The following is a 24454-nucleotide window of genomic DNA, read 5'->3' as shown; positions in this document are numbered from 1 at the left end:
TAACGTACAAATGCTACATATTGGTCTGATTATTGATGGTTACTGTAGAATGTAATCACCACCTAACAGCATGTGTTGAGGAATCAAGGAAGAAAAAGAGATAATGAGGCACCTCCATCTACATAAATATTTCAGGGGGGTTAAAAAGCAACTAAATGTGAGGTTCATCTTTCCTCCTTTTGGACCAAAGTGTAAAGCTTGCCATGGTAGTGCCAATAAAGTAGACTATAAAGAGTTTTGAACTCTGCATTCAGCAGAGATGCTGACTGCAAGATGTTTGAGGGCAAGAGATGGACATCTCCCAGTATCTGTTCAGCTGCCTGAACAAGCTGTCTTACCACAGAAAATGAAAGGTTCAGGTAAGCTGTGCATGCATGCAGCTCTCTTGATGCTGAAAAATGTCTCTTTCTCCGATATTACATTTTCTTCTGTCTGCTAAGATTAACTAAGATATTAAGAAGACAGCTTTGGATGAACAATATTTTCACAAACACACCAGGGCCAGGCCTGGGTCTGACAGCATCACGGTCTCATGGAGTTCTTGGTCATGTCAAGTGCTGGTGAAACCACCAGGATGCTAATGCACCTTGTGACAAGGGGAAGCTGCTGCTAGAGTGGTTTTACTTTTTGTCACATTTTTAGGTCATTTGAGCTCACCATGTGCATCTTCCCTCCATTGCCTACAGGGACAGTCATTGCAGGTACTTTGGTTTCTGTGTGCTAGGATGAGGTTCAACATGGCTAAGTTCCGTCTCCTAACCTTTGGCCACAACAAGCCCATGCAGCGCTACAGGCCTGGGGCAGAGTGGCTGGAAAGCTGTGCAGAGGAAAGGATCTGGGGGTGCTGACTGATGCTCACCTGAACATGAGCCAGCAGTGCGCCCAGGTGGCCAACAAGGCCAACAGCATCCTGGCTCGTATCAGGAACAGTGTAGCCAGCAGGACCAGGGAGGTGATCGTCCCCCTGTGCTCTGCTCTGGTGAGTAGAGTACTGTGTACCTCGAGTACCGTGTTCAGTTTTGGGCCCCTCAGTACAGGAAGGACACCAAGGCCCTGGAACATGTCCAGATAAGGGCTACAAAGCTGGTGAGGGGCCTGGAACACAAGTCCTATGAGGAGCGGCTGAGGGAACTGGGTTGGTAGAGTCTGAAGAAGAGGAGACTCGGGAGACCTTAATGCTCTCTACAACTACCTCTACAACTCTCTACAACTAACAAGGACGTTCTGCAGAGCTGGGGTTGGCCTCTTCTCACAGATAACTAGTGATAGGCCTAGAGGGAATGGCCTCAAGTTGCACCAGGGGAGGTTTAGGTTGGAAATGAGGAGACATTTCTTCTCAGAAAGAGTTGTCAGGCATTGGAACAGGTTGCCCAGAGAGGTGGTGGAGTCACCGTCCCTGGGGTTGTTTAAGGAAAGGTTGGACATGGTGCTTAGGGACATGGTTGATGCTTAGGGTGCTTAGGGTGATGGTTGGACCAGATGATCTTGGAGGTCTTTTCCAACCTTAATGATTCCGTGATTCTACGATTCTAAGGGTAACTGTGGGAAAAGAGAAATCAGAAAAATGAGGAGTGAGAAGAAAAGTGAAATAATACAGAAAAAAGAAAGGCTGCAAAAGGTAAACAAGATGTTCCTGAGCAAGAATGCACACCCAGAAAAGGAGCAGGGTGCCCCGGCTGCTGACTGAGACCAGGGCCAGGCAGGCCTCACAAAATGGCAGCAAAACACTGAGAGAGGAAAATGGCTGCCCAGCTGGCAGCAGGTGGAGGGATTGACGCCCATGGCCTGGAGGGGCTGGCTGGGGACACAGGGCATCCCTGGGGCTGCAGCTAGGCACCTGAGGGCCGGGGACAGCCTGAAGGGAGCTCCCAGAAAGATAAAACGGGAAACTGAGGGGCAGCTTATCACCGGAGAAAGTGAAAAAATAGTCTGGGAAAGAGGGAAGTGGCTACAAAGGTGGGAACTGATGTGAGAAATCTATTCTTTTTTTCTTTACAAAAAATAAAGGAAACCAAGAAACATCATTATCTGTTGGCTCTCTCAGCAGCAAGACCAAAATTAACAGCACCTACAGGATACCAGTGGTGTTGCCATACACCCTCTTAGGTCTGCATGATACAAAGGGTCTGATTTCTACCCAGAATGGATTTCTCTCTCATGCTTCCCATGCCACAAGTCTCCCAGTTGTTTGCTTTCCTTCCTCCTCAAGCAGGCTGAAGCTTTGCTGGAGCCCCACGAGGCTGCACACCCACAACACCCACCACCTTCGCAGGGTGCTGCAACCTGCTGCCACAGCACCCCGGGCCTGGGGCACCGACTCTCCTTTGTGTCACTCCCAGACCCTTGCCAGTCGCTCTCTCCCTGAGACCAGTTTCTTAATTATGTCCCTTCGGGGTCTAATTAAGCGCTCTTGACGCCCCCTTCTGGAGTCGGTGTGATATGTTGGGCACCGCCGATTTTATCAACATACGCATGTATATTTTATGACTGGATACGAAACATCCTCGTTCAAGCCGAGCTCCCCTCAGCCGGTTTTATTTTATTTTATTTCATTTTATTACGCCGGTCCTGCAGGGGGCGCCGCGCGGCTTCTGCCACCGCGGCCGCTCTGCGCCTCCCTCCTCGCTGGTGCTGACGGCGGCGGCCTGCGCGGAGCGGCGGTGGCGGCCTCGGTGTCAGCGGCGGCCTCGGTGTCAGCGGCGGCTGTGCCCGTTCCCCGTGCCCGCCGCGCCATGCCCACCGTCGAGGAGCTCTACCGCAACTACGGCATCCTGGCCGACGCCACCGAGACGGCGGGGCAGGTGCGGCGGGGATGCGGCCTGCAGGGCCTCGCCGGGCCCCGCCGGGCCCCGCCGGGCCTGGGGCTCGAGTGGCGCCGCGGGCCGGGCCGGGCCGGGGGGCCGGGGGCTGCCCGCCTGCAGGGCCTCGGCACGGCTTGCGGGGGCGGCCCTGCGCGGTGGGGACGGGCAGGTGGCGGCGGGGTGGCCGCAGGGTGCTGCTCGCCGGGGCGGCGAGCTCGGCCCGCCGGGTTCCGGCCTTGCGGGGAAGCGGGGGCCGTGCGGGGCTGGGGCGGCGCGCTGGTGATTCCGCTAAAGGGCTCCTGAAGGAACTAAACTTGGGGGGGGGGGAAGGTGAAGGTGTTACGGGGTGGCAGCTCGTCGCAGCCTTGTTTTTCCTTAAGAATGGTTCTCACCACCGAAGGAGACTAGTAAAATCCTAGCGAGATCTGCCGCTCAGCGCCACCAATATTGAATTCATCAAACACGGGGATGCCTTAGGATATTAGCAATTCCAAAATATTTTCCTTAATTAAAACTTAATTTTTTAATTGCATGAGGCTCTCATGCTATTTAATGGTTATCCAAAAAGGCAGTAGAAGTGGTTTTTTATTATTATGTTTCTGTCAAAACGTACATAGGTAGGGAAGGAGTTTGTGTTTTTTTTTGTTTTTTTTTTTTATCTAGCAGTGGATTGTCGACCACATACTGGTACACAAGGTTATGTGGACAGTTCTTTAAGAAAACAAATAATAGGGCTTTGTTGGTGGTGGTGGTTGGTTGCTTTTTAAGTTAGTTTAGTCTTAACTCAGGTCTGCTCACTTTGCGTGACTGTCCCCCAACATTGCAGGCAGTCCAACAAAAACAGCAGCTTAGAGGCAACCAAAAAATTGAACTAAAATGCTGAGATTTGTGGGGAAAGATGCAGAATAAAATAGGTGCTGTTAGTGTGCCCTTTTACAAATGTGTAGTCCCTCATCATTTTCATGAGTATGGGTAACTCTCATAAGATAGGAATAGGAGTGTGAGATAGATGAGCTCCAGGAGAGCTGAGAATGCTGCTCGTGGCAGGGATCAATGCCAGGTGTCTCCGAACCTCTCAGGGTAAGAGCAGAGCAAGTTTAGAATGATGGTTCCTGGTGTGCTCTCCTGGCTTTTATTTCTTTACAGCTTACGGGCTTCCAGAGTCAGGGAGAGACCCTTTGCGTTCATGCTAGATTGTTCTTCAGCAAACTTCTCTGGCACTTCTTTTATCTGGTTATATTTCTGGCATATGAATGTTCTATGCAAAAACGTTCTGTTATTTCATTAACCTTCGTGAAGAAATTACCTTCTTTGAACTTGTCATTTAGTAATCTTATTTGATGTCTAATTTTTGCATTTTGAGAAGCCATGAGTAATTGTTCCTTATTCGTTGATTTTATCCCACTTACGATTTTATTATCTTTTCATGTCCCCATGAATGTGATTTCTCGCTGTAAAAAATCATAGTCACGTTGCCTCAAAAAGGAAACTTTGAACATGAGAAGGGCAAGGGGACAACCGGAACTATGACATTAAGTGGAATAATTTAAAACACCAGAAATACTCAGCTCCTAAAAGTATTTTGGTTGAGAAAAGAACAAAGGTAGGATGAGTACACCTCATTGGCAGAATGAAGGTGACGTCAAAAAAAAAACAACAAAAAACTACCAGGAAGTGGTTTAGAATAATGAGGAAGACATACTTTATAACACCCTGTTAAACTTGTCATGGGGTGTTATAGAGTATAAATCAGTCAAAGAGCTGATCTAGAGTAATTAATGGATGAGAGGTCAGTTTTTAGTTATTAAAAATAAGGGTCTGGACTCTGGGCTTAGGACATTCATATGTTACAGATTGGGAGGAAACTTGCAAAAATAAAGGCTCACTCATTTTCTGCACTTGCCTACTTTTATTCTTGACCATTCGTTGCTGCTAAGTATGAGGTAAAACAAACTGCCTGAACTGTGTCTTAGGAACAATGAGCGTGCAGTAATACGAATTAATGGAACACAGGCTACCCCAGGCTACTCTATTTCAGTTGCTGTTTGGACACTTTTTAAGTACGTATTAGGTTTAAGTAATTTGTTCCAGAAAAGGTCATTCTTACATGTGCAGCCTCAGAACCAGTAGCCATGATAATATGTATTTCATTGCTAGTTTGTGCTGGCGCATTCCTGCCCATGCTGTTGAGCGTGCCGTGAAGGCACAGCTACAGAGCAAACTGGATGCGGGTGTGGATGAGCTGAAAACCAACCATTTTTATCCTCAATTATTTTTCTTCCAGATCAGTGTCCCAGTCCAGTTCAGAATCTGGCTCCACAGATAGGTGTCAGAATGGTGTAGGGAGTGTTTCAGCAGCACTGGTAGTGAACGTTACAATACAGCTTACTGTAAAGGGAATTAGTGCAGCATACTGCTTTGTAAATCAGTATCTTCACTTGCTGTGAGTGAACTTTTATGTGGAATGGGGGTGTGATACATGTGGCTCTGAGAAATTTGGTGCAAATAAAGGAAAGCATCCTGTGTTGTTGATGCTACTGTTCCAATTGGGACACGTAGTCTAAAACATTTTTTTCACAACGATGAGGAAAATTAATGGTAGAATGTTCTGATTTCTGCCAGCATCCTAACAACACTGACTTCTATTTCTAGTGGGAGGTGTCCCTGCCCATGGCAGGGGGGTAGAACTAGATGATCTTTAAAGTTCCTTCTAATCCAAACCACTCTGTGATTCTATGAAGCACATCTGTAACCACAACAAATATTGAATTTATTCAGAAGTCTCAAGTCCTGCACGCAAAAAATCAGAAATGCTTGTGCATTTCTAGTTGGAGCTGCTAGAGATTTTTCCACTCTTTTGCTGAAGTGTTTATTTCTGCATTTCAACTGGAGATTCGTTTTTTGTTGTTTACTTACTTATTGCATCCAGTTTCTGTTAACAGATGTGTTAAGAACTCCTTTACCTCAATTCAAGTCAACTGCTCAAACATGCCAAAGATGCTTTAGAGCAATATGTGTTAAAAATCACTCATGATTTGTTCCAGTACGCTTGCTGGGAGAGGTAGCCTCTGCTTAAGGAACAGTAAAAGAGCAGACAGAAGGCAAAAACTCCTTGAAAAAATGCCTAAGCTCAGTGAAGAAGGTGATCGTGTAATTCCTTTAGTCTACAGTAATCTAATCACAAGTGGTGTGCAAGAGCTGTTAGCCCTAACAGTTTGAACAGTAAGCACTTGAACAGATGGAGGAACCAAATAACAGTACAGTCAGTCGAGGTGAATTTTACTAGATTGAGAGAAATTGCTCTGAGAGAAATATATTTCTTTGTATAAAGCTTGTATAATATAGTTCACTTAAATAGATGCAGTAAATGGGAGAGAAAAAAATCCTTTCTTTGTCTTGAGATTACCCCAAGATTTTTCTATTTGTGTGTTCTGTTTTTCCTCTTTTAGCATAAGGATGCTTACCAGGCGATCTTGGATGGTGTGAAAGGAGGTGCCAAGGAAAAGAGACTTGCAGCCCAGTTCATTCCTAAGTTCTTCAAGCATTTTCCTGAATTAGCTGACTCAGCTATCAATGCCCAGTTGGACCTGTGTGAGGATGAAGATGTTTCTGTAAGAATAAGGACTGGAACCTTGTAGCAAGTTGATATGTTGATTTATATTTTGCTATTCCTTTTGTTGTTGTTGTTGTTTGCTTTTTTGTTTGTTTTGTTTTGTTTTTCCTTAACCTATGTCTTTGGAGAGGGAGAGGAGGGTTGGTCTTTGGAAGGCTGAAAGACACAAGAATGTTAGTGTATTCCTGCAGTAGAAAAATCTACTGTGTGATGAAGATAAATCCGTTTTCATTTGACTTTGCACCCCCATCATTGATCAGTGGACTATCTCTGCAGGGAAAAAAAAAAGCTGAGATACGGTTTCTTTGAATATCTTACATTTTTCCTTTCAAAGCACTTCATGGTAACGGATTCTAATAAATCTTGCTAGAGACAAGAAAATTTCATTTGCACCTGAAAACCATGGGGTTGTTAAAAAAAAAAAAAAAATGTGGTCTTTCTCTGTTTTTGTTGGTGGTGGTTTGTTTGTTTGTTTGTTTTTGTCAAACTTCATATGGAAGTTGAACTGCCTGATTTTTCTGTAATCATTTTTTAATTTTTCATTTCATGCTACTGACAATTTCAACAGATCCGGCGCCAGGCAATTAAGGAATTGCCTCAGTTTGCCACCGGAGATAATCTTCCCCGGGTAGCAGACATACTGACCCAGCTTCTACAGTCAGGTAGGAGACATTGTTAGTTTCTTGGCTGATCTACTTGTGCACACCTAGAAATGTATGCAGTTTTGTTCTGTAAAACGTTTTTTGTTGATTCATTAGTTTGTTACAAAGCTGCCTGTCCCAGTGGAATTCATGTCCTGCTTCTGTTCTTTCTCTCCTCTTTATGTTTGCTTTCCAATTATGCTGCTAGTTTCGCTAATTATTCGAATCTAAATTGAAAATCTTTTTTTTATGTCTCAGACTTTTATTTTCATTCAAGTTGTCTAAAAGCATTTGTACAAGAAAAAAATACACAGTTCTAGTCTACAGGAAACTGCCTTCCAACTGAGAGCTATTGGATTTCTAATTCAGGAACCTTAAAAAAAAAAAGAAGGCATTTTCTTTGATGCAGTACATTTTTTGTACAAAATACTTAGTTCAGAATTTAATATACAGTATGTATTTTTTATACTTCAGTATGCTTTTGGAGTGCTAAATATTACATGTTCCGAATTATATTAAAAATGCATGCTTAAGTCTCTACAGATCTGCTTCTCAGAAGAAACATAGTTTTTAGGAACATGTACGTTTCTCCATTTAGTTCAAGGAGAATTGTTTCTTCCATCTAGGAATTCTGTAGATTAAAAAGAAGTTAACTGATTTACTTTAATCTAGTAAAAGTGAGCTTGTTTATTCAACTGTTCCTTACAATGACCAAACACATGGAATTAAAACTTTGCTTTAGGTTTTCAGTCCTATCAAGTTTGTAATATTGAAGCTATGGGGGCAAGAGAGGGAAGATGAAATGACAAATAGGTTTTTCTTTGGCTTCCAGCTTTCATAATCGTGGGTTTCTACTTCCTCAGTCTAATAGTAGTTTGAGCACAAATTATGTTGTTAATAATGCTGAAGATGGAATTCTTCTTGTATGATACCAGAAATCTTTCTGGTTTTCTATGTTTGTTTGCCTTTCAAGGATATGTATGTGAGTTTTTTTGTCTCTTCAGATGATTCTGCAGAATTCAATTTGGTCAACAATGCATTGCTCAGTATCTTTAAGATGGATGCTAAAGGTAAAGGACACATTTTTCTTTAAATGTCTTTTATTAATACTTCCCAGTCTCATGGGATGAGAGCAGGACCCAAATTTGTATCTTAGTACAATGCAAAAGTTAGAGACGTACTCATTGGTTTGTTTTGCAAATGATACTGAAATTCTCAACAGTTGTGGATCTGAATTATGCAGACCAATAAAAGACTGCAGTTTCTTATGTCAAAAGACGTGAAAATTATCTTAAAATGTTTCATGGAGTCTTACAGTAGGAAATTGCTTTCTAATGTGTTGAAGGCTCAGCTCCTAACTTCTAAAATAATTTGTGTTACCTGATTTGTTCTCTGTTCAGGGACTTTGGGAGGCTTATTCAGTCAAATTCTTCAGGGGGAGGATATTGTGAGAGAGAGGGCTATCAAGTTCCTCTCTACAAAACTGAAAACCCTGCCTGAGGAGGTGTTGACAAAGGAGGTCGAAGAGTTCATATTATCTGAATCAAAGAAGGTGAGTGTTTTATTTTACTACAAACTTAAGTATTATTAAACCATCTTTTGTCACTGATGATATTTTGGAGGTCTGTTTGTATAAAATCACACATAGGGTTGAGCATTGTACAAATTACAATTGTCTAGTTTTCCTGTTCTGCTACAGGTCAAAGTTTGCAACGTTTTTTGTGGGGACAATAAAATAATACTAGGCTTTTCTCATTTTGTAAAAGCTACTTTTATTAGAATCATAGAATCATGCACACTGGAAAGATCAGTCATTTCTGTGAATCCTGCTTAGTTGAATTCAGATCAGATTTCTCAGTGCTTTGTCCAGTTGGGTGTTGAACACCTCTAAGGATGGAGATTTTCCAACCTTCTTGGGCAATTAGTACTAATGTTCAATTGTCCCTGAAGTGAATTTTTTTTTTTATCCAGTTGGAACCTCCCATTTCAGTTTTGTACCATTGTCTTTTTCTCTCCCCATGCGCCTCAGTAAAGAGCCTGGTTTGTAGTCTTGGTCATGTTCTCTGAAGTATTGGAATATTGCTGTCAGGTACCTCATCTCCCCATCACAACTTTTTCCCTGTAGGCTGAAAAAGCCCAGTTCCCTGAAGTTCTCCTTATAGGTCATGTGCTCCAGACGCTGATATCTTCATGGCTGAAATTCCAAAGCTTATCAACGACTTCCTCATGGCAGAAGACCCACAACTAGGTGTAGTGTTCCAGGTTTGGTCTAATGAGAGCCTAGTGAAGGAGAATCCTGAATCTGCTTGATTCCCTCAATCTATTGGCTATGGCTTTGTCATGGTCCAGGACAGTGTTCATCAGCCTCCAGTCCCCAGGATGCTCAGGGCCTTTGCAGCCGGGCAGTTCCACAGACAGCCCGTTCCCTGCATGTGCAGATGCAGGGAAGTTGGTTCAGCCCACGTGCAGGACTCGGCATTTGTCCTTTTTGGATTTCATGAGATTCCAGTGCATTCCCTAAGCTGAAAAAATACAGAGAGTATTAAGACAGTCAGTCAAGTAGATAACTCATTTAAGGTTTATTCTGCCTGAAACATACAATTTTGTTAGATAAGAAAATTTGTCCTAAGGTGACTGTTGAAGAAAAATGTTATCTATGCACGACATGATGGCAGTTATTTAATTTGGAGATGTGTACAATCATACTGAATGTTTTCCTGGGTTCCTTTAACCTTTTGTTTTTAAATAACTAGGAGATAATTTAAATATTACATAACCGCACACTTTGTCTTTTCAAATCAAGTAGGTTTGACTTGGAGGTTTGCAAATTACCACAATGGAGTTATGTTTTCTGGTGTTTTGCTAAGGTGCTGGAAGATGTGACAGGCGAGGAATTTGTTCTGTTCATGAAAATACTGTCTGGATTAAAAAGCTTACAGACAGTAAGTGGGAGGCAGCAACTAGTGGAGCTGGTAGCCGAACAAGCTGACCTGGAGCAAACATTCAATCCCTCTGACCCAGACTGCGTGGACAGACTTCTACAGTGTACTCGGCAGGCAGTGCCGCTCTTCTCAGTATGTATTTATTTGTTTTGTGTGAGGAATATTGTGGAAAGTTAATAGCTGTAGCTCCTCTCTCTTCAGTGTTCTGAATGTTTATGTTAGAGTGACAGTGTACCAGTACTTCTCCACCTTTACCTTTTAATGTATTAGATTGTTAGAAAGCACCCTTTACGCCTGTGAATACAAAGAGCTTTTGTGTATTCTCTGGTCTTCAACATGTTCTTTCAAATTTAGGACGTCATAGTTAATTATGACAAGATTCTCACACTAGGTTCATGTATGTATGTTTGATTAATACAAGTCCAGTGCCAGGCAATTGCAGCATGTCAAGGTCTATTTTCAGGTTTTAGGCAATCTTTTCAGCCCCTGTTGCAGACTGCCTCTGAGCTTAAGCTACCTGGCAGGGTCTCTGCATTTCAGAGTTAAAGAGAAGTTTAATAAAGCCTTAAGGTATAGCTGTGTGGTGGGCAGTTGGGAGAGTGGTGGGGGAAAAACATTTAACTCACTCAAACTCAGAGCAGCCTGAATAAAGCGTGGTGTTTTTTTGCAGAAGAACGTTCATTCCACAAAATTTGTTACTTACTTCTGTGAGCATGTGCTTCCGAACCTCGGTTCTTTGACTACTCCAGTGGAGGGTGTTGATATCCAGTTAGAGGTAAGCGAAGGTTACAGTCCTTTTCAATCCTAAGAAATACGCGTCTGTACTGGAGGAGAACCAGCTACACTGGAAAAAGATGTTTGCTGTATTGAGGCATGACTGAGCATTGCCTTTTAAAGCATGCGTCGTTTGTCCCAGGCTTTTGAGACATGGCTAGAATAAGTAGAGCAGTGTAATCATCTTTATATTACCGTCAATTTTTTTTAAGCATGTAGCGTTTACTGAAATGATTGTTGCATGGCTTGTGCTAATTTAGTCTCCTAAGGGAGTGGTTTAATATCTGCAATTTTGGTTACATTAATCAGTGCTGCAGCTGCAGTTCGATCTTTGTGAATCTCACTGCGAAGGTGAGCTATGCTGCAGGCATGAGTTGTCGAGGTTTTTGTTCACTTGTTGATTAATGGTGCTTGTTGGGATTAGACAGCGACACCCATGTTTCTGGGGTTTACTCATGTCTGGAGACGTGAACAACAGACTAGGCATGTTCTTCCTTATATTCATTCCTGAGGATTAGGGTTTTTTAATAGCTGACCTCTTCTATGCCAGCCGTAATGATATAATAATCTCTTTTTAGTTTGGAAGTTAAGCCTTCATACATATCTTTTAACACATTAAAAAAAACAGCTATCCTTATGTCTAGGTTTTGAAGCTTCTTGCGGAAATGAGTTCATTTTGTGGAGATATGGAAAAGCTTGAATCAAACTTGAAGAAGTTGTTTGATAAATTACTGGTAAGACTAATTCAATTTTTACTTAGGTAAAAGACTAAACTGAACATCTTTCATCAAAACAAGTTATTTTTATCCATTAATCTATTTACCCTTTTTTGAATGTGGCTGTATCACAAATAGTGTTGTCCATGATTCGAGGAAAAACATAATTTGCAATTCAAAGCCCTTCTAGATATAGAGGAAGGTATGCTGTTAGCTGCATAATGGTTTTTGTTCAGTATACTTGTGGTTTTGTTACGTTTTAAATTCTAAACCGATGAGAGACTCATGCTGGATTGCATCAAACACTGTATCTGTGCTGCTCATCTTAAGCAAAGGCAGCGCTCTTTCAGAAGCACTGGTGCAGTCCTTTGTTGCTTTCTGTGGTAGCAGCACTACCATATGTCCTCCTAGTCAGGGGGTGTGAAGTGGCGTGAGTGTAGGCGAACCACGTGCACCAGGATTTTGTGCAGCACCTGATCCTGTTAGTACAAGGATGGGGAATACTGGGAATACTTCTTGAATTGTCAGCAGAAATAAAGCCACCAGTATGTATACAGCAAGAGAACCGCCAGTCCGTGTAAATGTGCGTCATCTATTTGTTTCTTCTTTCTGTTCATCAGGAGTATATGCCACTTCCTCCAGAGGAGGCAGAGAACGGGGAAAATGCTAGCAATGAAGAGCCCAAGTTGCAGTTCAGTTACGTGGAGTGTCTGCTGTATAGCTTCCATCAGTTAGGTCGTAAACTTCCAGACTTCCTCACAGCCAAGTTGAATGCAGAGAAATTGAAAGACTTTAAAATCAGGTAATTGTCTAGGGGTGGGTGTTTAAGTTCTGGTAGGAAGTATGAATTATTAGTGTCTGGATGCTACAGAAGCACAAATCAGATTGGTAGAAGACTTCTTCTCAGCATTTTTCTTCAAGGGAAGAAAAAAAGATTACAACTTTCTTTGGTTATGCTTTTTTTTAATAGGAATATATGAAGATAACATCTTGTTCTTAAACTTTTTAGGCTACAGTATTTTGCTCGAGGGTTGCAGGTGTATATTCGACAGCTTCGTCTAGCGCTCCAAGGAAAAACAGGAGAGGCCTTGAAAACAGAGGAGGTAAGTATTGTGTAAGAATTCTGATTTTCTGATTGAGCCTACAGAAGTAACTGTTGGTGCAAATTAACAGGCTAACATCTGTTGTAAGCATGCAAACAGATTAAGGGAATAATACTTTAACATCATTACCATTTTCCCTGTAAACATATTTAAGTTGTCGATATTTTGGATGACTGATAAGAACTCAGCTTGTGCACTAGTCTTACTTCAAAGATGTGTTTTTTATTTTTCTGCATGTACGCTTATAGTTAATTATTAAAATTCAGTTAACATTAATACCAAACTCCTGAGCTTTGTGTTTCTGGATGCTGTCAGATCTGAAGTAAGAGATTACGGGTTATCATTCAGAGAAGCTCAAAACTTTGCTAGGTATTGGGGGCTGTGATTAAAAACTTGATACCTCATCCCCTTCAACTTGGGGTGAGTTCTGCAGATTGGTTAGGTTCCAGATCATCAGGAAGGCTTTGAATAATACTGAAGCTCTATTAAGGCTGCGGTTGAGATAATCCAACCAGATACTGAATCATTATTCCTTACACTGAACAGTAAGAGCTTTCCTGAGCATTACTCCTGCTATTTTTTAAAGTGGTTCATAATGATGTAACTGCAGCCTGATAGCAGAAGAATGCACTTGTTATTCCTGATTTCATGTGGCAGTCTTTTAAATTTCTAAGCAGGAAAGTTGCAGTGTTAGTTGTAGATCTCTGAACAAGTGTTGGGCTGGAAGTAACACAGTTAAGTGTTAGTGCCTGTAGGTATTGACACTGTTGTGTTGCTAGACAGTGCCTTGTGTGTTGAAAATACCAAAAAGTGAGTTTGCCTACAGAAAAATGTGTTTGAAGTGCTAGTATTAAACTGTGTTTAAATTGCACTCTTGTTTGTCCATTGTTCTATAGACCTGAGGGGATGTCAGATCAGTGTGTGTTGTGGCCACATCGCTGGTGATGTCATTGTCAATGTGCCACTTCTGGAGGAGGGAGTGAGGAAAACTTTATATGCAGCTTCGTCATAACTGATGCTGAGTTCTGCAAGCTAAAAAGATCTGTTAGTTTTTGGTAATTTTGTTAAGCCGCTCTGCACAACCATATGTATTTCACTTAACTGTGCTCTGTGTTTTGCTTTGAAGGAGGAATTTTTGTATGTTGGGAAAAATTGAGAGTGGGAAATACACTGGAACATTACAAGCCACTAGCTAGTATAGAACTGCTGGAAGCCTAAAAAACAGTTGTCACGTATTCTTGGAAGTGTGCACACCTTTCACTATTGCTACGGTAGTTCACTGAATAGCAGTCAGTTTAATGTTACAACTTCATGAAATGCAGTTGATATAATTTAAAGTAATAGAATAGAAGGTATTCAGTAGTGGTGTTCTTGTATTTTTAATTTTTTTATTTTTTTTTACAGAACAAGATCAAAGTGGTTGCTTTGAAAATAACCAATAACATCAACGTTTTAATCAAGGTAAGTATTAACATGATGGAGTAAATTCACACAGTAGAGAAATCTACAAAGAAAAAAGGAATAGATTTGAATCAACTTGTATTAATAAATCAGTCTTTGTTATTCAGCTCAGGATACTGTCTGCTTCACTGTACCTGAAGCAGAAATGGATATGCTGTTTAAGCAAACTTCTGAGCCTTTGCTGCTGTTGGTAGAGGGTGTCAAGGCCCTTCTTAGCATCAGCAGTTAGGAGCCGGAGCAGAAAACCTTGCTTTAGGGGTCTCTGGATTCTGGCTGAGTTGTCTTTCCCTTTTATTTCCCTTTTCTGCCATGGTAGGGAGACGCAAGCTCAAAGAGGTACAAGTAGATGGAAGGAGGAGGCAAAGCAAGCCTCCTATACACAGCTCTTTTCTCCAAAGAGTTTAGGAGAGATGGGCTGTAGAAAGCCATTTCTATGCATAGCCCCTGAAACCTTCTGATTTCTTCTAACCACCCTTTAAGAACTCCACTGATTTCCCTAGTTGACCTGTATTGCTTCATTTCTCATCTCCTGTCTTCAGTACGTGACCATAAACTAAATATTGCCTATGCTTTCGAGAAGCCTTTTTTATTTTTAACCACGTTAGCTAGGATATCAGATGTATAGCCATTGTAGTTCATTAAAAGATGTTTTACATGCAGAGGTAGAGAAAGACAGTGTGTAATTGCAGTATAAGTAATTGCAATTACTATTCTGGTAACATAAATTTCATTTGAATTTCCTACTAAAGTATATGGAACTAAGACAGCGAGGTAAGACAGTTAGCTACTGTCACCTTCTTACTGTGCCATAGGACTTAAAAGGTTTTGGTTTTAAAATTGTTGGAAGGTAAGTGCTATTCTGGAGCCTCTACAGATACCTAAAATTTTGGAGTACCGTTGACATGGGTTTAACTGTAAAATAAACTGTCCAATTTTGTCTCCACAGGATCTCTTCCACATTCCTCCTTCTTACAAAAGTACAGTCACACTGTCCTGGAAACCAGTACAGAAGGCAGATGCAAGGTAAGAGGTTTTTCATGAAAAATACAATATTTATGTATATAAATATATACATAAAATGAAAAAAAGTGTGTTAACTTTTGCTGTTCGCAAGATAAATATCTCAAACTGCGTATGGATAACGTATACGGTGCATGAGCTAAAAGTTTCACAACCAAAAATAACACCCATCCTGAAAGGAATTAAGGCTGTGGTATGATATCTTACTCTTGCTTTAGGGATGCAATAGACTGAATCAACTGGAGATTAGCTTACTTCCTCTTCTGAAGTATTATTCAGGGAATCTTCATTAGCTGTTGCTCGTTTACAACTGTTGGTCTTTGAGGCTGAACAGCTACTGTTGCTGTACTTGTTGCCACAGGGGTGAAATGATCTGTTTTTGTTTTCTTCCATCAGTCAAAAAAGAACAAGTGAAGATACAACCTCAAGTTCACCTCCAAAGAAAGCTTCGGCAGGACCAAAAAGGGATGCCAGGCAGATATATAATCCTCCCAGTGGAAAATACAGTAGTAACCTGGGTAGTTTTTCTTACGGTAAGTTAAGCAGCTTGGAAAAACTTTTTCTAGTCAGAGTTGTGCCCATGGTTCTATTTGTAGATTAATATGAGCTGTATTTTAAGGCTGTACGTGAAGAAAAATCATGGACGGGGAATGAGAGAGTTTGATAATACTTTCAAACAAATCCCAAGAAACTTTAACAAAATGTTTTGTGCTTTTTTCACTCTGATCAAATTTGTTTTTGACAAAGAGAAACAAAAATTTTCCACAGTATACAAATAGTTCGTGTGGTATCCAGCTATGCTTAAGATCCTCCATTTGTATATAGTGAGATACCAACCCAACGAAGAAACTTAAGTATGCTGATGTAACTTAAGGATAGGAAACGACAGACTGACGAAGTTGCGGTTTGCCATCATTTTTATAAAGTCACTAGGAGTGAGTCAGGCAAACGTGAAGATCAACGTGGTGTTATTGGACAGAAGGATGAGCTACTGAAGTTATTTACAGCTCAATTTTCAATTCTATGAAAACGGATTTGTTCAAAAGTGGTTCTAAAATAATAGGACAGCCCTGTATCCTAGTATACAGGAAGACTGCATTTAGCTTAGAGAGGCTAGCTCTGTTGACATTGTTTTACGTTTAGTAGGGTCTGTTGCCCATCAGGGTGCAACTCTGAGATCTTGTAATAAGCAAGATTAACCTCAGAGAGTTAAGTCAGCCTGCAGTTATTACTGTTTAATTTTGATCAGTATGCATGAACATGTATGAAAAGTTTTAATTTCTGTTTCAGAGCAAAGAGGTGGTTTCCGGGGTGGACGAGGAAGAGGCTGGGGAGGACGTGGCAACCGTAGTCGAGGAAGAATCTACTGAGTAGACCGTTGTATCTTCCCCGGCCCCAATGGGCTAACGTAAAAGTACTACTCAGCAAAAGATTGCTTGGAATATTGTTTCCTTCAAGGACTGCCTTCCACTAGGACTGACTTAAATGTTCTTTATACCTTTGTATGTATGATCTACTTTTCTAACGGACTACAACTTGTCCATAGTGAAACTACAGCTGTATTTTTGGATGCTTACAGTCAGCAGTTTTGGGTTCTTATTTTCGAAGCGTCTTCAGGATTTATTCAAAATTGGAAAAGAGCATAGATGTCTTATCAAAAGCTACATCTTAATTGTTTGTATATTAACCTAAAAATCAGCTACTGCATAACAAACTATGTAATTGAGTTCATGTATTAAGTAATGGACAGGAAAGGCATGATTACAGAGATATACATGTCAGATAAGCTTAGCAGCTGAAGTAATCCTTTCCTCATCTGTAACCATATTTTGCAATATGTGGAGAAGAGTACCATTGTTAAATTTGATTTTCTTTACTTATTATAATGGACTTGACTGAGAGACATGCTGGTTTTCTGAAGTTTGCAGCATGATTGGAAATCTGTTTTGCTTGTAGCATGAAGCAGTCCTTTTCCTTAGAGATGTGGAGAATGTGGTGTTTTTTTTTGTTTTGCACATCTTACTCTTCTCCGTGCATTGTAATGCAAAAGTGGTGTTTTGCAAAGGAATTCTTAATGTTGAATATGAATATGTGCATATACTTATGCCATGAAATTACAGTAAATGAACAGGAAAAAAAATAATAAATGAGTAGAATTATTTCAGGAATGGATAAAGATTGATGCAGTGATTAAGCTTCATAGACTGGAGCTGGACTGTAGCAGTACCTGGCTCTTTTCTGTGTTTTGCCGATTTCTGGGTTAGTTGGCACTCAAGGATTGTTTTTCAGTTTTGTTTTGTCTTTTTACCGATACAGTTGCATTTAAAAATATATAAATAAAATTGTATTTTGGGTAACATTGAAAAATTCCAGCATGTAGTTAAATTCAAGTGGAAAAATTAACAATTCCATGCTATTTTTTTTCATAGCAACTTGGGATTCTTATTTACTGGTATACACCCAGAAAATACAATGTAAGAGCACAATGCTTTTTTTTTATTCTCACCACTTAAAATTTTTACTTCTCAGGTCACTCAACATCGTAAAGGGGTTAGCTGGTAGTAAAAAGAAGTTGGGGCAGAGGAAGACAATTTTTAAAAAGTGTTCCAGGGCGTGTTGATGTAAAATAGCTTAGGCTTTAGAAGGATGAAGAATTTTCTTATTCTCCTTTTTTTTCCTGCAGCCATTTGATATCCACACACAAATGCCTGAAAGTGATGTTTTGCCACCTAATTCCATTTGTATTTGCTTGTAAATCTGATTCAGGTGTCTTCATTAACATTGACATTTATCACTGCAGTCAAAAGGACAGAATACCAAAACTATGTCAAAGTTAGAGAAGTTGTTGGCTAAATTTGAAGTCTATTTTGGCTCGACTCTGGAGCAGTAGGCAGCAAACTTTGGACATTCCAGGACATATGAGCTTACTTTGTTTCTGATTACATGCCAGCTGCTGAACTCAGGTTTGTCACTAAAACCAACAAACTTGGCAAAGAGTTTTCAAGTACAAATTCAAGAGATCAAAGTGTCACTCTGAAAACAGGCAATGGATAGGTAATAGGCTTCCATTGAAAAAGAAGAAAAAAAAAGACATTTTGCACTTGTTGCTATAATTTGTGTTTTGAGGGGATTTAAGAATGTTATCGCAAAGCCTAAGCGTAGCTTGTATTTAGACTAATAACCAGGTACTAGCAGCTTGTTTTCTCACTGAGTTTTGAGTGAGTTTCCTTTACAGGATTCCTGTTTTTCAGAGGTGATGTGCAAAGTTCTTATAGTCTCAGAAGTAGTTAGAAATTTCTTCCCTAGTTTCATATTTAATTTTAATGCAGTGAGTTCTTGTGGAGACACCTGTTTACCATCTTGTTGAATTGTAAATGTTCCCTTATGCTTTTGGAATAAATTCATTTTGTAATTTTGTTTGGCTCATTGTTTCACAGTTACTCTACAACGTGTTGTGGTAGCTTAGTAAAAGGGTACTGTGGTACCTTTTGTTTTAGTGACTTACTTCTTAGATTGCTATAGATGTATTGAGCTGTTTGCCACCAAGAAATACTTACCAACACTGTGTTAGCTGTTTCAATTTCTGAATAATTCAACTTAAATGCAAAAATATGGACAGTAATTTAAATATTCAGAAGTTGCATGTCTAATAGACTTTTATTTGGGAATGTATCATGTGAAAAGGAGACATTGTCTTATTCTATCTCCTAGATGTTGACGGTGCAATAAAATTCATTAGTATCTTATGATAGAGCAATAGTGGCTTGGAGTAACAACCTCTTTTATTCGGTGAAATGAGCAATGTGCTATGGTGAAAAGTTTGGCAGCAGTAAGTAACTTGTATTTGTGGGAACCTATTCTGTATCCTTAATGAAACACAAGCCCTTGCATTAGCTAATCACTGTGACTGCATGTGTAGAGTTTCATCTCAATTGTATGCGGTGGGCTTGTGTTACAGACGAGTTCTACTGTTTAACAGGCTCTGGGAAGTCTGGTCTCTTTAAGAAACAGAACCATTAGCAGCTCAATTGCGAACTTAACAGTAAAGCAGAATAAGCAAAACTGAATTAGGAAGATCCTAGTTGGGCCTGGGACAAGGTGTGGCTGCTGCAGAGCGGGTACTTCTCACGGTGATGTGGACGCAGTCGCCTGGGGTAAGACAGGAGCAGCTCGGGCTTTCTCAGCCCCGCCTGAGGAGAGCCGGGAGAGCCTCAGGGGGAGGCGCGCCCCGCCCCGCCCCGCTCCCCCCTCCCAAAATGGCGGCGCGGGCGGATCCGGTTCCGGGTGGCGCGGGCAGGCCGGGATTGGGGAAGATGGCGGCGGCTGCGGCGTCCGGGCGGGGCGGGCTGGGGCGGGCGTGGGTCTTCTCCGGCTGGGCGCTCGGCCTCTGCTCGCTGCTGGCCTCGGGGCCGCGGCCCGCCGCCGCCACCACGCACTGGGTGGTCACCGAGGACGGGAAAATCCAGCAGCAGGTGAGGGGACCCCTCCGGCACGGCCTCCCCGCGGCGGGGGGTGAGCGGCGGGGCCGGAGCTCGGCGGGGCCGGGAGCGGCGAGGGGCGGCTGGGGGGTTGGGTCTGGGCAGGTGCTTACCTGCGGCTTCTCCGCAGTCTTTAGGCGCCCTGGCCGCCGCCTGGGTTCTGCCGTGCTGCCAAAGCCAGTAGGGCCTGGACCATCGGCCGTGTCCTGCCGGTGAAGGCAGAGATTCTCCTGCTGTAGGCACTCGCTGCGCTGCCCTTCTCCTCACGGCTGGTGTCCACCCCCAGAGACCCCCGCTAGTCCTGGAAGCAGGCTGCGACGGGACCGGCATGGGCTGGCTTATGAATGAGTTTGCGATTTTTCCCATCCCCACCACGCCCACCCAGCTGCTTCCCATTTCTTCTGGAAGAAGGAGAAAGGATCTTATGTCAGCGTGGTGCAGGACTGTGTGCTTGCCTCGTTCGGCAGTAATTTTGTGGCTGTAGTCAAAAGCATCTGGTTTTGGTACCGGGCTGTACTCCACATGCACTAAGCGGCTGAAAGACTTAACGTGTATTTGTGTTTGGGTCCTCTCTACCTGGCTTCGATCCCTCTCTGTTGCAAGGGGAACAGCACCAGAAATCTGTTATCATGGCAGATCTGATATGAGCATAAACATTGCTACCACGTCTGTTTGTAGCTGGAGTGGAATAAGCAGCCCCTATAGGAAGCTGCATGGTCTTCCCCCAATAATTTTTATCAAAAATAGAGCAGTACGGAGTGATGAGTGTCTGTAAACATCACTTTCCTTTTGAGGCACTTTTGGTGGGGTCTCTCATCAGAAAGCATTTACAGTCCTGAGACAGGTGGAACCGGCTTCCCGTAAAGGAACCCCCTGCTGTCTTTATCAACCTTAGGCGCCGTCTTACGGGTCTTAAGTTGTCTACGCAGGTCTAAGCACTCTCTCACCCTAGTTAATCACAAATTAATGAATGACAACATTTCCAGTGTTATTTTTCCTCCCTTTTCTACTTTACATAGTGGAGAAGTGATGAGGGTATATGATAATGGTCTGGAAGCATCTGCAAGTGTATATTAATTGTATATTATCAAATTTGGGTGAAGTGTTGATTTTGATTATTGCATGAAAAGCAGCTGTGACTTGGAAAAATCTAATTAGCTAACATGACTTGAAAAATCTAATTAGCTAAATGCAGCACTGATTTTAGGAAGTGGCTTTTTATGCTGTCAGTTAACTGATGGGACGTGTAGAAGCTTCCACTGTACGATTGCTGTGCAGTAAGCTGTTCAATCACAATTAGCTGCACCCTCTAAGGAGAGCCCCTGCCCGTGCCACCCACCGCTCAGTGCAGCCCCAGCCTGCCCTGGGCCTCCCTGCAGCGGGGGGCGAGCTGGGGGGAAGGGGCCTGGGTGGGTGTGGAGCTCTGCTGGCCCCAGAGCCGTGGGGGAGCAGCCAGAACGTTCCCATGTTCCTCATGTCAAGTACTCAACTGCTAGAGCTGATGTGATAGAATAGCGTCTGCAGAACAAGGTAACTTCTGTTTTTTTAGTGCGCACAGTCAAAATGAGTCTACCCAATAACAGCAAGGAAACTCAGATTCTACATACGGTGGTACTTGGAACATGAGGAGCTGCATTCATCTTCAGTAGCTGGGGGACAGTGCTTCTTCACGAAGTGCTGCTAATTGTCCAGTGAGCTTTTTTGGAATAAGGTGTGTTTCAGCATCCTTTACTGTTTTCCTTCTGGTGTTTGAGAAAAAGAAACAAATTTGCGGGTGTTGCCATTGCCAGCCCTGCAGAGCACCTCTGAATTTCACTTTTTCCCACTTGTATTTTGGGGAATGAGAAGCCTGGGTATTTTCTAGAGTGAACTTGAATGTTGTTTTAAATGCCAAAATATAACTATTATTTTTTGCTGCTAACTGTTGAACCATAACAGAGTATTTCAGTTGTCCAGCAAGGAGGAATTGTCTTCCGTGCATTGGTAATAGGATGATTTGTAATTGATTTATTACCAATTCATTGATAGAACCATTGAATTCCAAAATATTAGAGCTGTTTTCTTAATACCAAGACCTAAATACTTATTAACAAAGCATAAGCCTAAAATTTCCCCTCAGAGCATCCTTTTGTGTTAGTTTTTCAGGGTGTTATTCTTCATTAAATTGATATTTATTATGAGAAGTTGTCTTTTTACCAGTACTGTTTAGCCAGAAAGAATGACTGATTTATTTATTTATTTATTTAATTTTGTGTGTTTTCAGTGGGGCTTTCCACTTTCCTTTACATTCATCTTGCAAGCCATTGGGCTGTGCAGCTTTCTGTGTTTCTCTGCAGTGTCTGGAGTTTCAGCTTCTCAATGTATGTGGTGTGCTACCTGTCACCTTACCTTTCTGTTAGTCTTTCTAGTTAATCTACTGCTGTTTTGTCAAAAGATATTGTCACACCAGGTTTCTCTGTAGTACTCTAGACTTCTCCTTAGAACTTCAAAGCAACGATCCATTCGTGCTGTTTCCGTGGCAGCCCATGTTTGAGTTTTGGAGAACCTTATCTTCCAGAAGACAGCTGTGTAAGTGAAGGCTCATGTTTGGAACAAGCTTCAGCTGCTGCTGGTTTGAGCACAGTAACCTGAAGAGGATCGTAGAGTAATACTGCCTACCCTGCAGCTCAAAGCAGGGCCAGCTCGGGCAGGTCGCTGAGGGCCCTGCCCACCTGAATTTAGCATCTGAGGATGGAGATCCAACAGCTTTGTTGGGCCGTTGGACACCTGGTCCAGTGGCTGACTGTTTTCAGAGTGAAATTATTTTTCATCTTTTCTAATTAGAATTTCACTTGTAGCAGCTGGTGTCTGATGCCTCTCACTGTGGCACCTCAGAGGAGTCTGGCTGTGTCTTCTCTGTACTCTCCCATTAGGAAGCTGAAAACAGCTGCAATGCCCCCCTGTCCTCCTCGAGGCTGAGTCAGCCCGGTTCTCTCAGCCCCTCTGTGTGCTATGTCCTCCAGGCCCCTGGCTGCCTTGAACGGGCTTTGCTGGCCGTGCTCAGGTACGTCGGTGTCTGTCTCGTGCCAGGGACTGAAAGCTGAAGCTGATTTATTCTCCCAAGTGCTTTTGCTTTCCTCACCCTGCTGGTTCCGGTCTTGCCACTGCAGCCCAGCGTGCAGTTGACCTTCATTGCTGCAGAAGTGAATGCTGCTGACAAATCATCATTATTTTTTTCCCCTACCAGAACCCAGATGTCCTTTTCTGTAAAGCTGTTTTGTGTTTGGCCGGCCCCAGCGTTTCCCGGTGCAGGAGGCTCTTCCAAAGGCGCTGGCTTTGTGCTTGCCTTTGCTGAATGGCCCGATGGTTTCTGCAGCTGTCCCTCTTACAGCAGCCCTGCCCTCTGCCCTGCTGCCCCTGCGCCGCATTTGCAGAGGACACCAGGCTTGCTGAGGTCCTTTTTTTTCCACAGTGTTCATGAAGACACTAAACAGTGTTGGCCCCGCTATTGATCCCTGCGAATGCCGCTCGTGACCAGCCACTGCTGGACTTTGCACTGCTGATCGCAACCCTTCCCACACAGCAGCCTCCAACTGGAAGTGGCTAGTGCTGTCTGGTGGCTAAGAGTTGTGGTAGCTTTTGTATTATTTAATTTTAGAAGTATTAGCTTTCTCAAACTCTGAAATGCATTTTAAAATTGTCACCTTTTTGGAGCAGGAAGGGCTTAATCTTCACTTGGACTACTTAGGTTTATCTGAAGGAAGCCCATGTAATTGGTAAAGATATGGGCAAAAAGCTAAAGTGATAGTAAAAGGCAGCCATTCGCCCTGTTAAATGATTCACTAGCTGTAGATGTTCAGATAAGCACCAGTGACAAGTGACTTCCCTGCAGCTCGTAGTTTGCTGCAGTGAATTTTGTTTTCCTTGTTACCAAAGTGCACTGTGGATGAGGAGCTGAAAGCAGAAGTTACAGATCCTGACCTCTATACAAAATCCAACAGCCTGGATCTGTTTGAGGGAAGGGTTTTTATGTTATGGCCCTAAGATCTCCACTAGCCATTTTCTCCTCGTAGTGCAGGAAGAGTGTAAGCCTCTAATATGAGACTGCATTGGAGTGAGATTGACTTGTCTGTGGCATAAGACAGCTTGCTGACTGAGATTTTGTATGGAGTTCCTGGTGGTAGAGCAGCCTGACAAGTGGCAAAACTAAGGCAAAGCTAACAACTTGCAGTGTATCACCAAGATCTCATCTAGTAAATGGGAATGCTTGCTAAGTAGGCCCTGCTGTTCCAGTTTCTGGCGAGTATTTCTGAATGATGAAGCAAGTTAATTCCCAGCACTGCATGTAACATTTCGTAGTCTCAGTATACCATCACGAGAAAAGTTATCAAGTTGTATCTGTTGCTCTAGTAGCTGTTTTCAGGTCACATACATCTTTCTCTGAGTCGGTTCCTATTCTTTTTTTGGTGTGAGTCCTCCTTCAGTTGTGTGTTCCTGCAAAGTCAGGAACCAAGTCATTGTATCTCATTGATGAAATTATATCTGCGTAGTGCATGTGTTTATAAACCTTTTTGTTTCACAACTCCCAGTATAAAGTTCAGACTAATATATAACCAATTTTAGACTGTGCTTTTATGATTGTAGGGAAACTGGCTACTCTACAGAAGCACTAGTGTACTTCAAGAAACCAGAGAAATTCAGCATTGGGAGGACAGATTAAATATGGTGCAGCCAACAGTTTTCATACTCATTCTTGGCTTTGCTGGTGGACACTAGCTGCTGTCGTGCACCAGAGACCTGACATACCACAGCTGAGGTAGGGTCTTCACAGAGGTCATGTTTGGGCTTGGTGGAGACAATTACAGCCAAGCACGTTGTGCTGGACTCCAAAAACTGCCTTTATGTGGACTGCTATAAACACTGAAA

At 42.4% G+C, this 24454-nt stretch overlaps 2 protein-coding genes across 2 annotated transcripts in view; both read left to right on the top strand.

The window, feature by feature from the left end:
* Window positions 1-2585: 2585 nt before the first annotated feature.
* On the top strand, window positions 2586-18487 carry API5 (apoptosis inhibitor 5). The gene is made up of 14 exons (XM_035552150.1): window positions 2586-2801; window positions 6251-6412; window positions 6983-7076; window positions 8060-8125; window positions 8456-8607; window positions 9923-10129; window positions 10668-10772; window positions 11416-11505; window positions 12108-12289; window positions 12497-12590; window positions 13995-14051; window positions 14998-15074; window positions 15468-15604; window positions 16362-18487. The coding sequence occupies exons 1-14, from the start codon at window positions 2733-2735 to the stop codon at window positions 16439-16441; spliced, it is 1572 nt and encodes a 523-aa protein (XP_035408043.1). The 5' UTR covers window positions 2586-2732; the 3' UTR covers window positions 16442-18487.
* An 866-nt stretch (window positions 18488-19353) lies between these two features.
* Window positions 19354-24454, top strand: part of TTC17 (tetratricopeptide repeat domain 17) — a 59228-nt gene continuing 54127 nt past the window's right edge. The window contains exon 1 of the mRNA XM_035552148.2: window positions 19354-19543. Coding sequence (XP_035408041.1) covers window positions 19385-19543 — 159 coding nt within the window. The 5' untranslated portion in view covers window positions 19354-19384. The remainder of the gene's footprint in view (window positions 19544-24454) is intronic.

Source organism: Cygnus atratus, chromosome 5 (genome assembly GCF_013377495.2).
Source record: "Cygnus atratus isolate AKBS03 ecotype Queensland, Australia chromosome 5, CAtr_DNAZoo_HiC_assembly, whole genome shotgun sequence".
NCBI lineage: Eukaryota > Metazoa > Chordata > Aves > Anseriformes > Anatidae > Cygnus > Cygnus atratus.
Note: the sequence above shows the minus strand (reverse complement) of the source record. Positions and strands in the feature narration are given on the sequence as shown.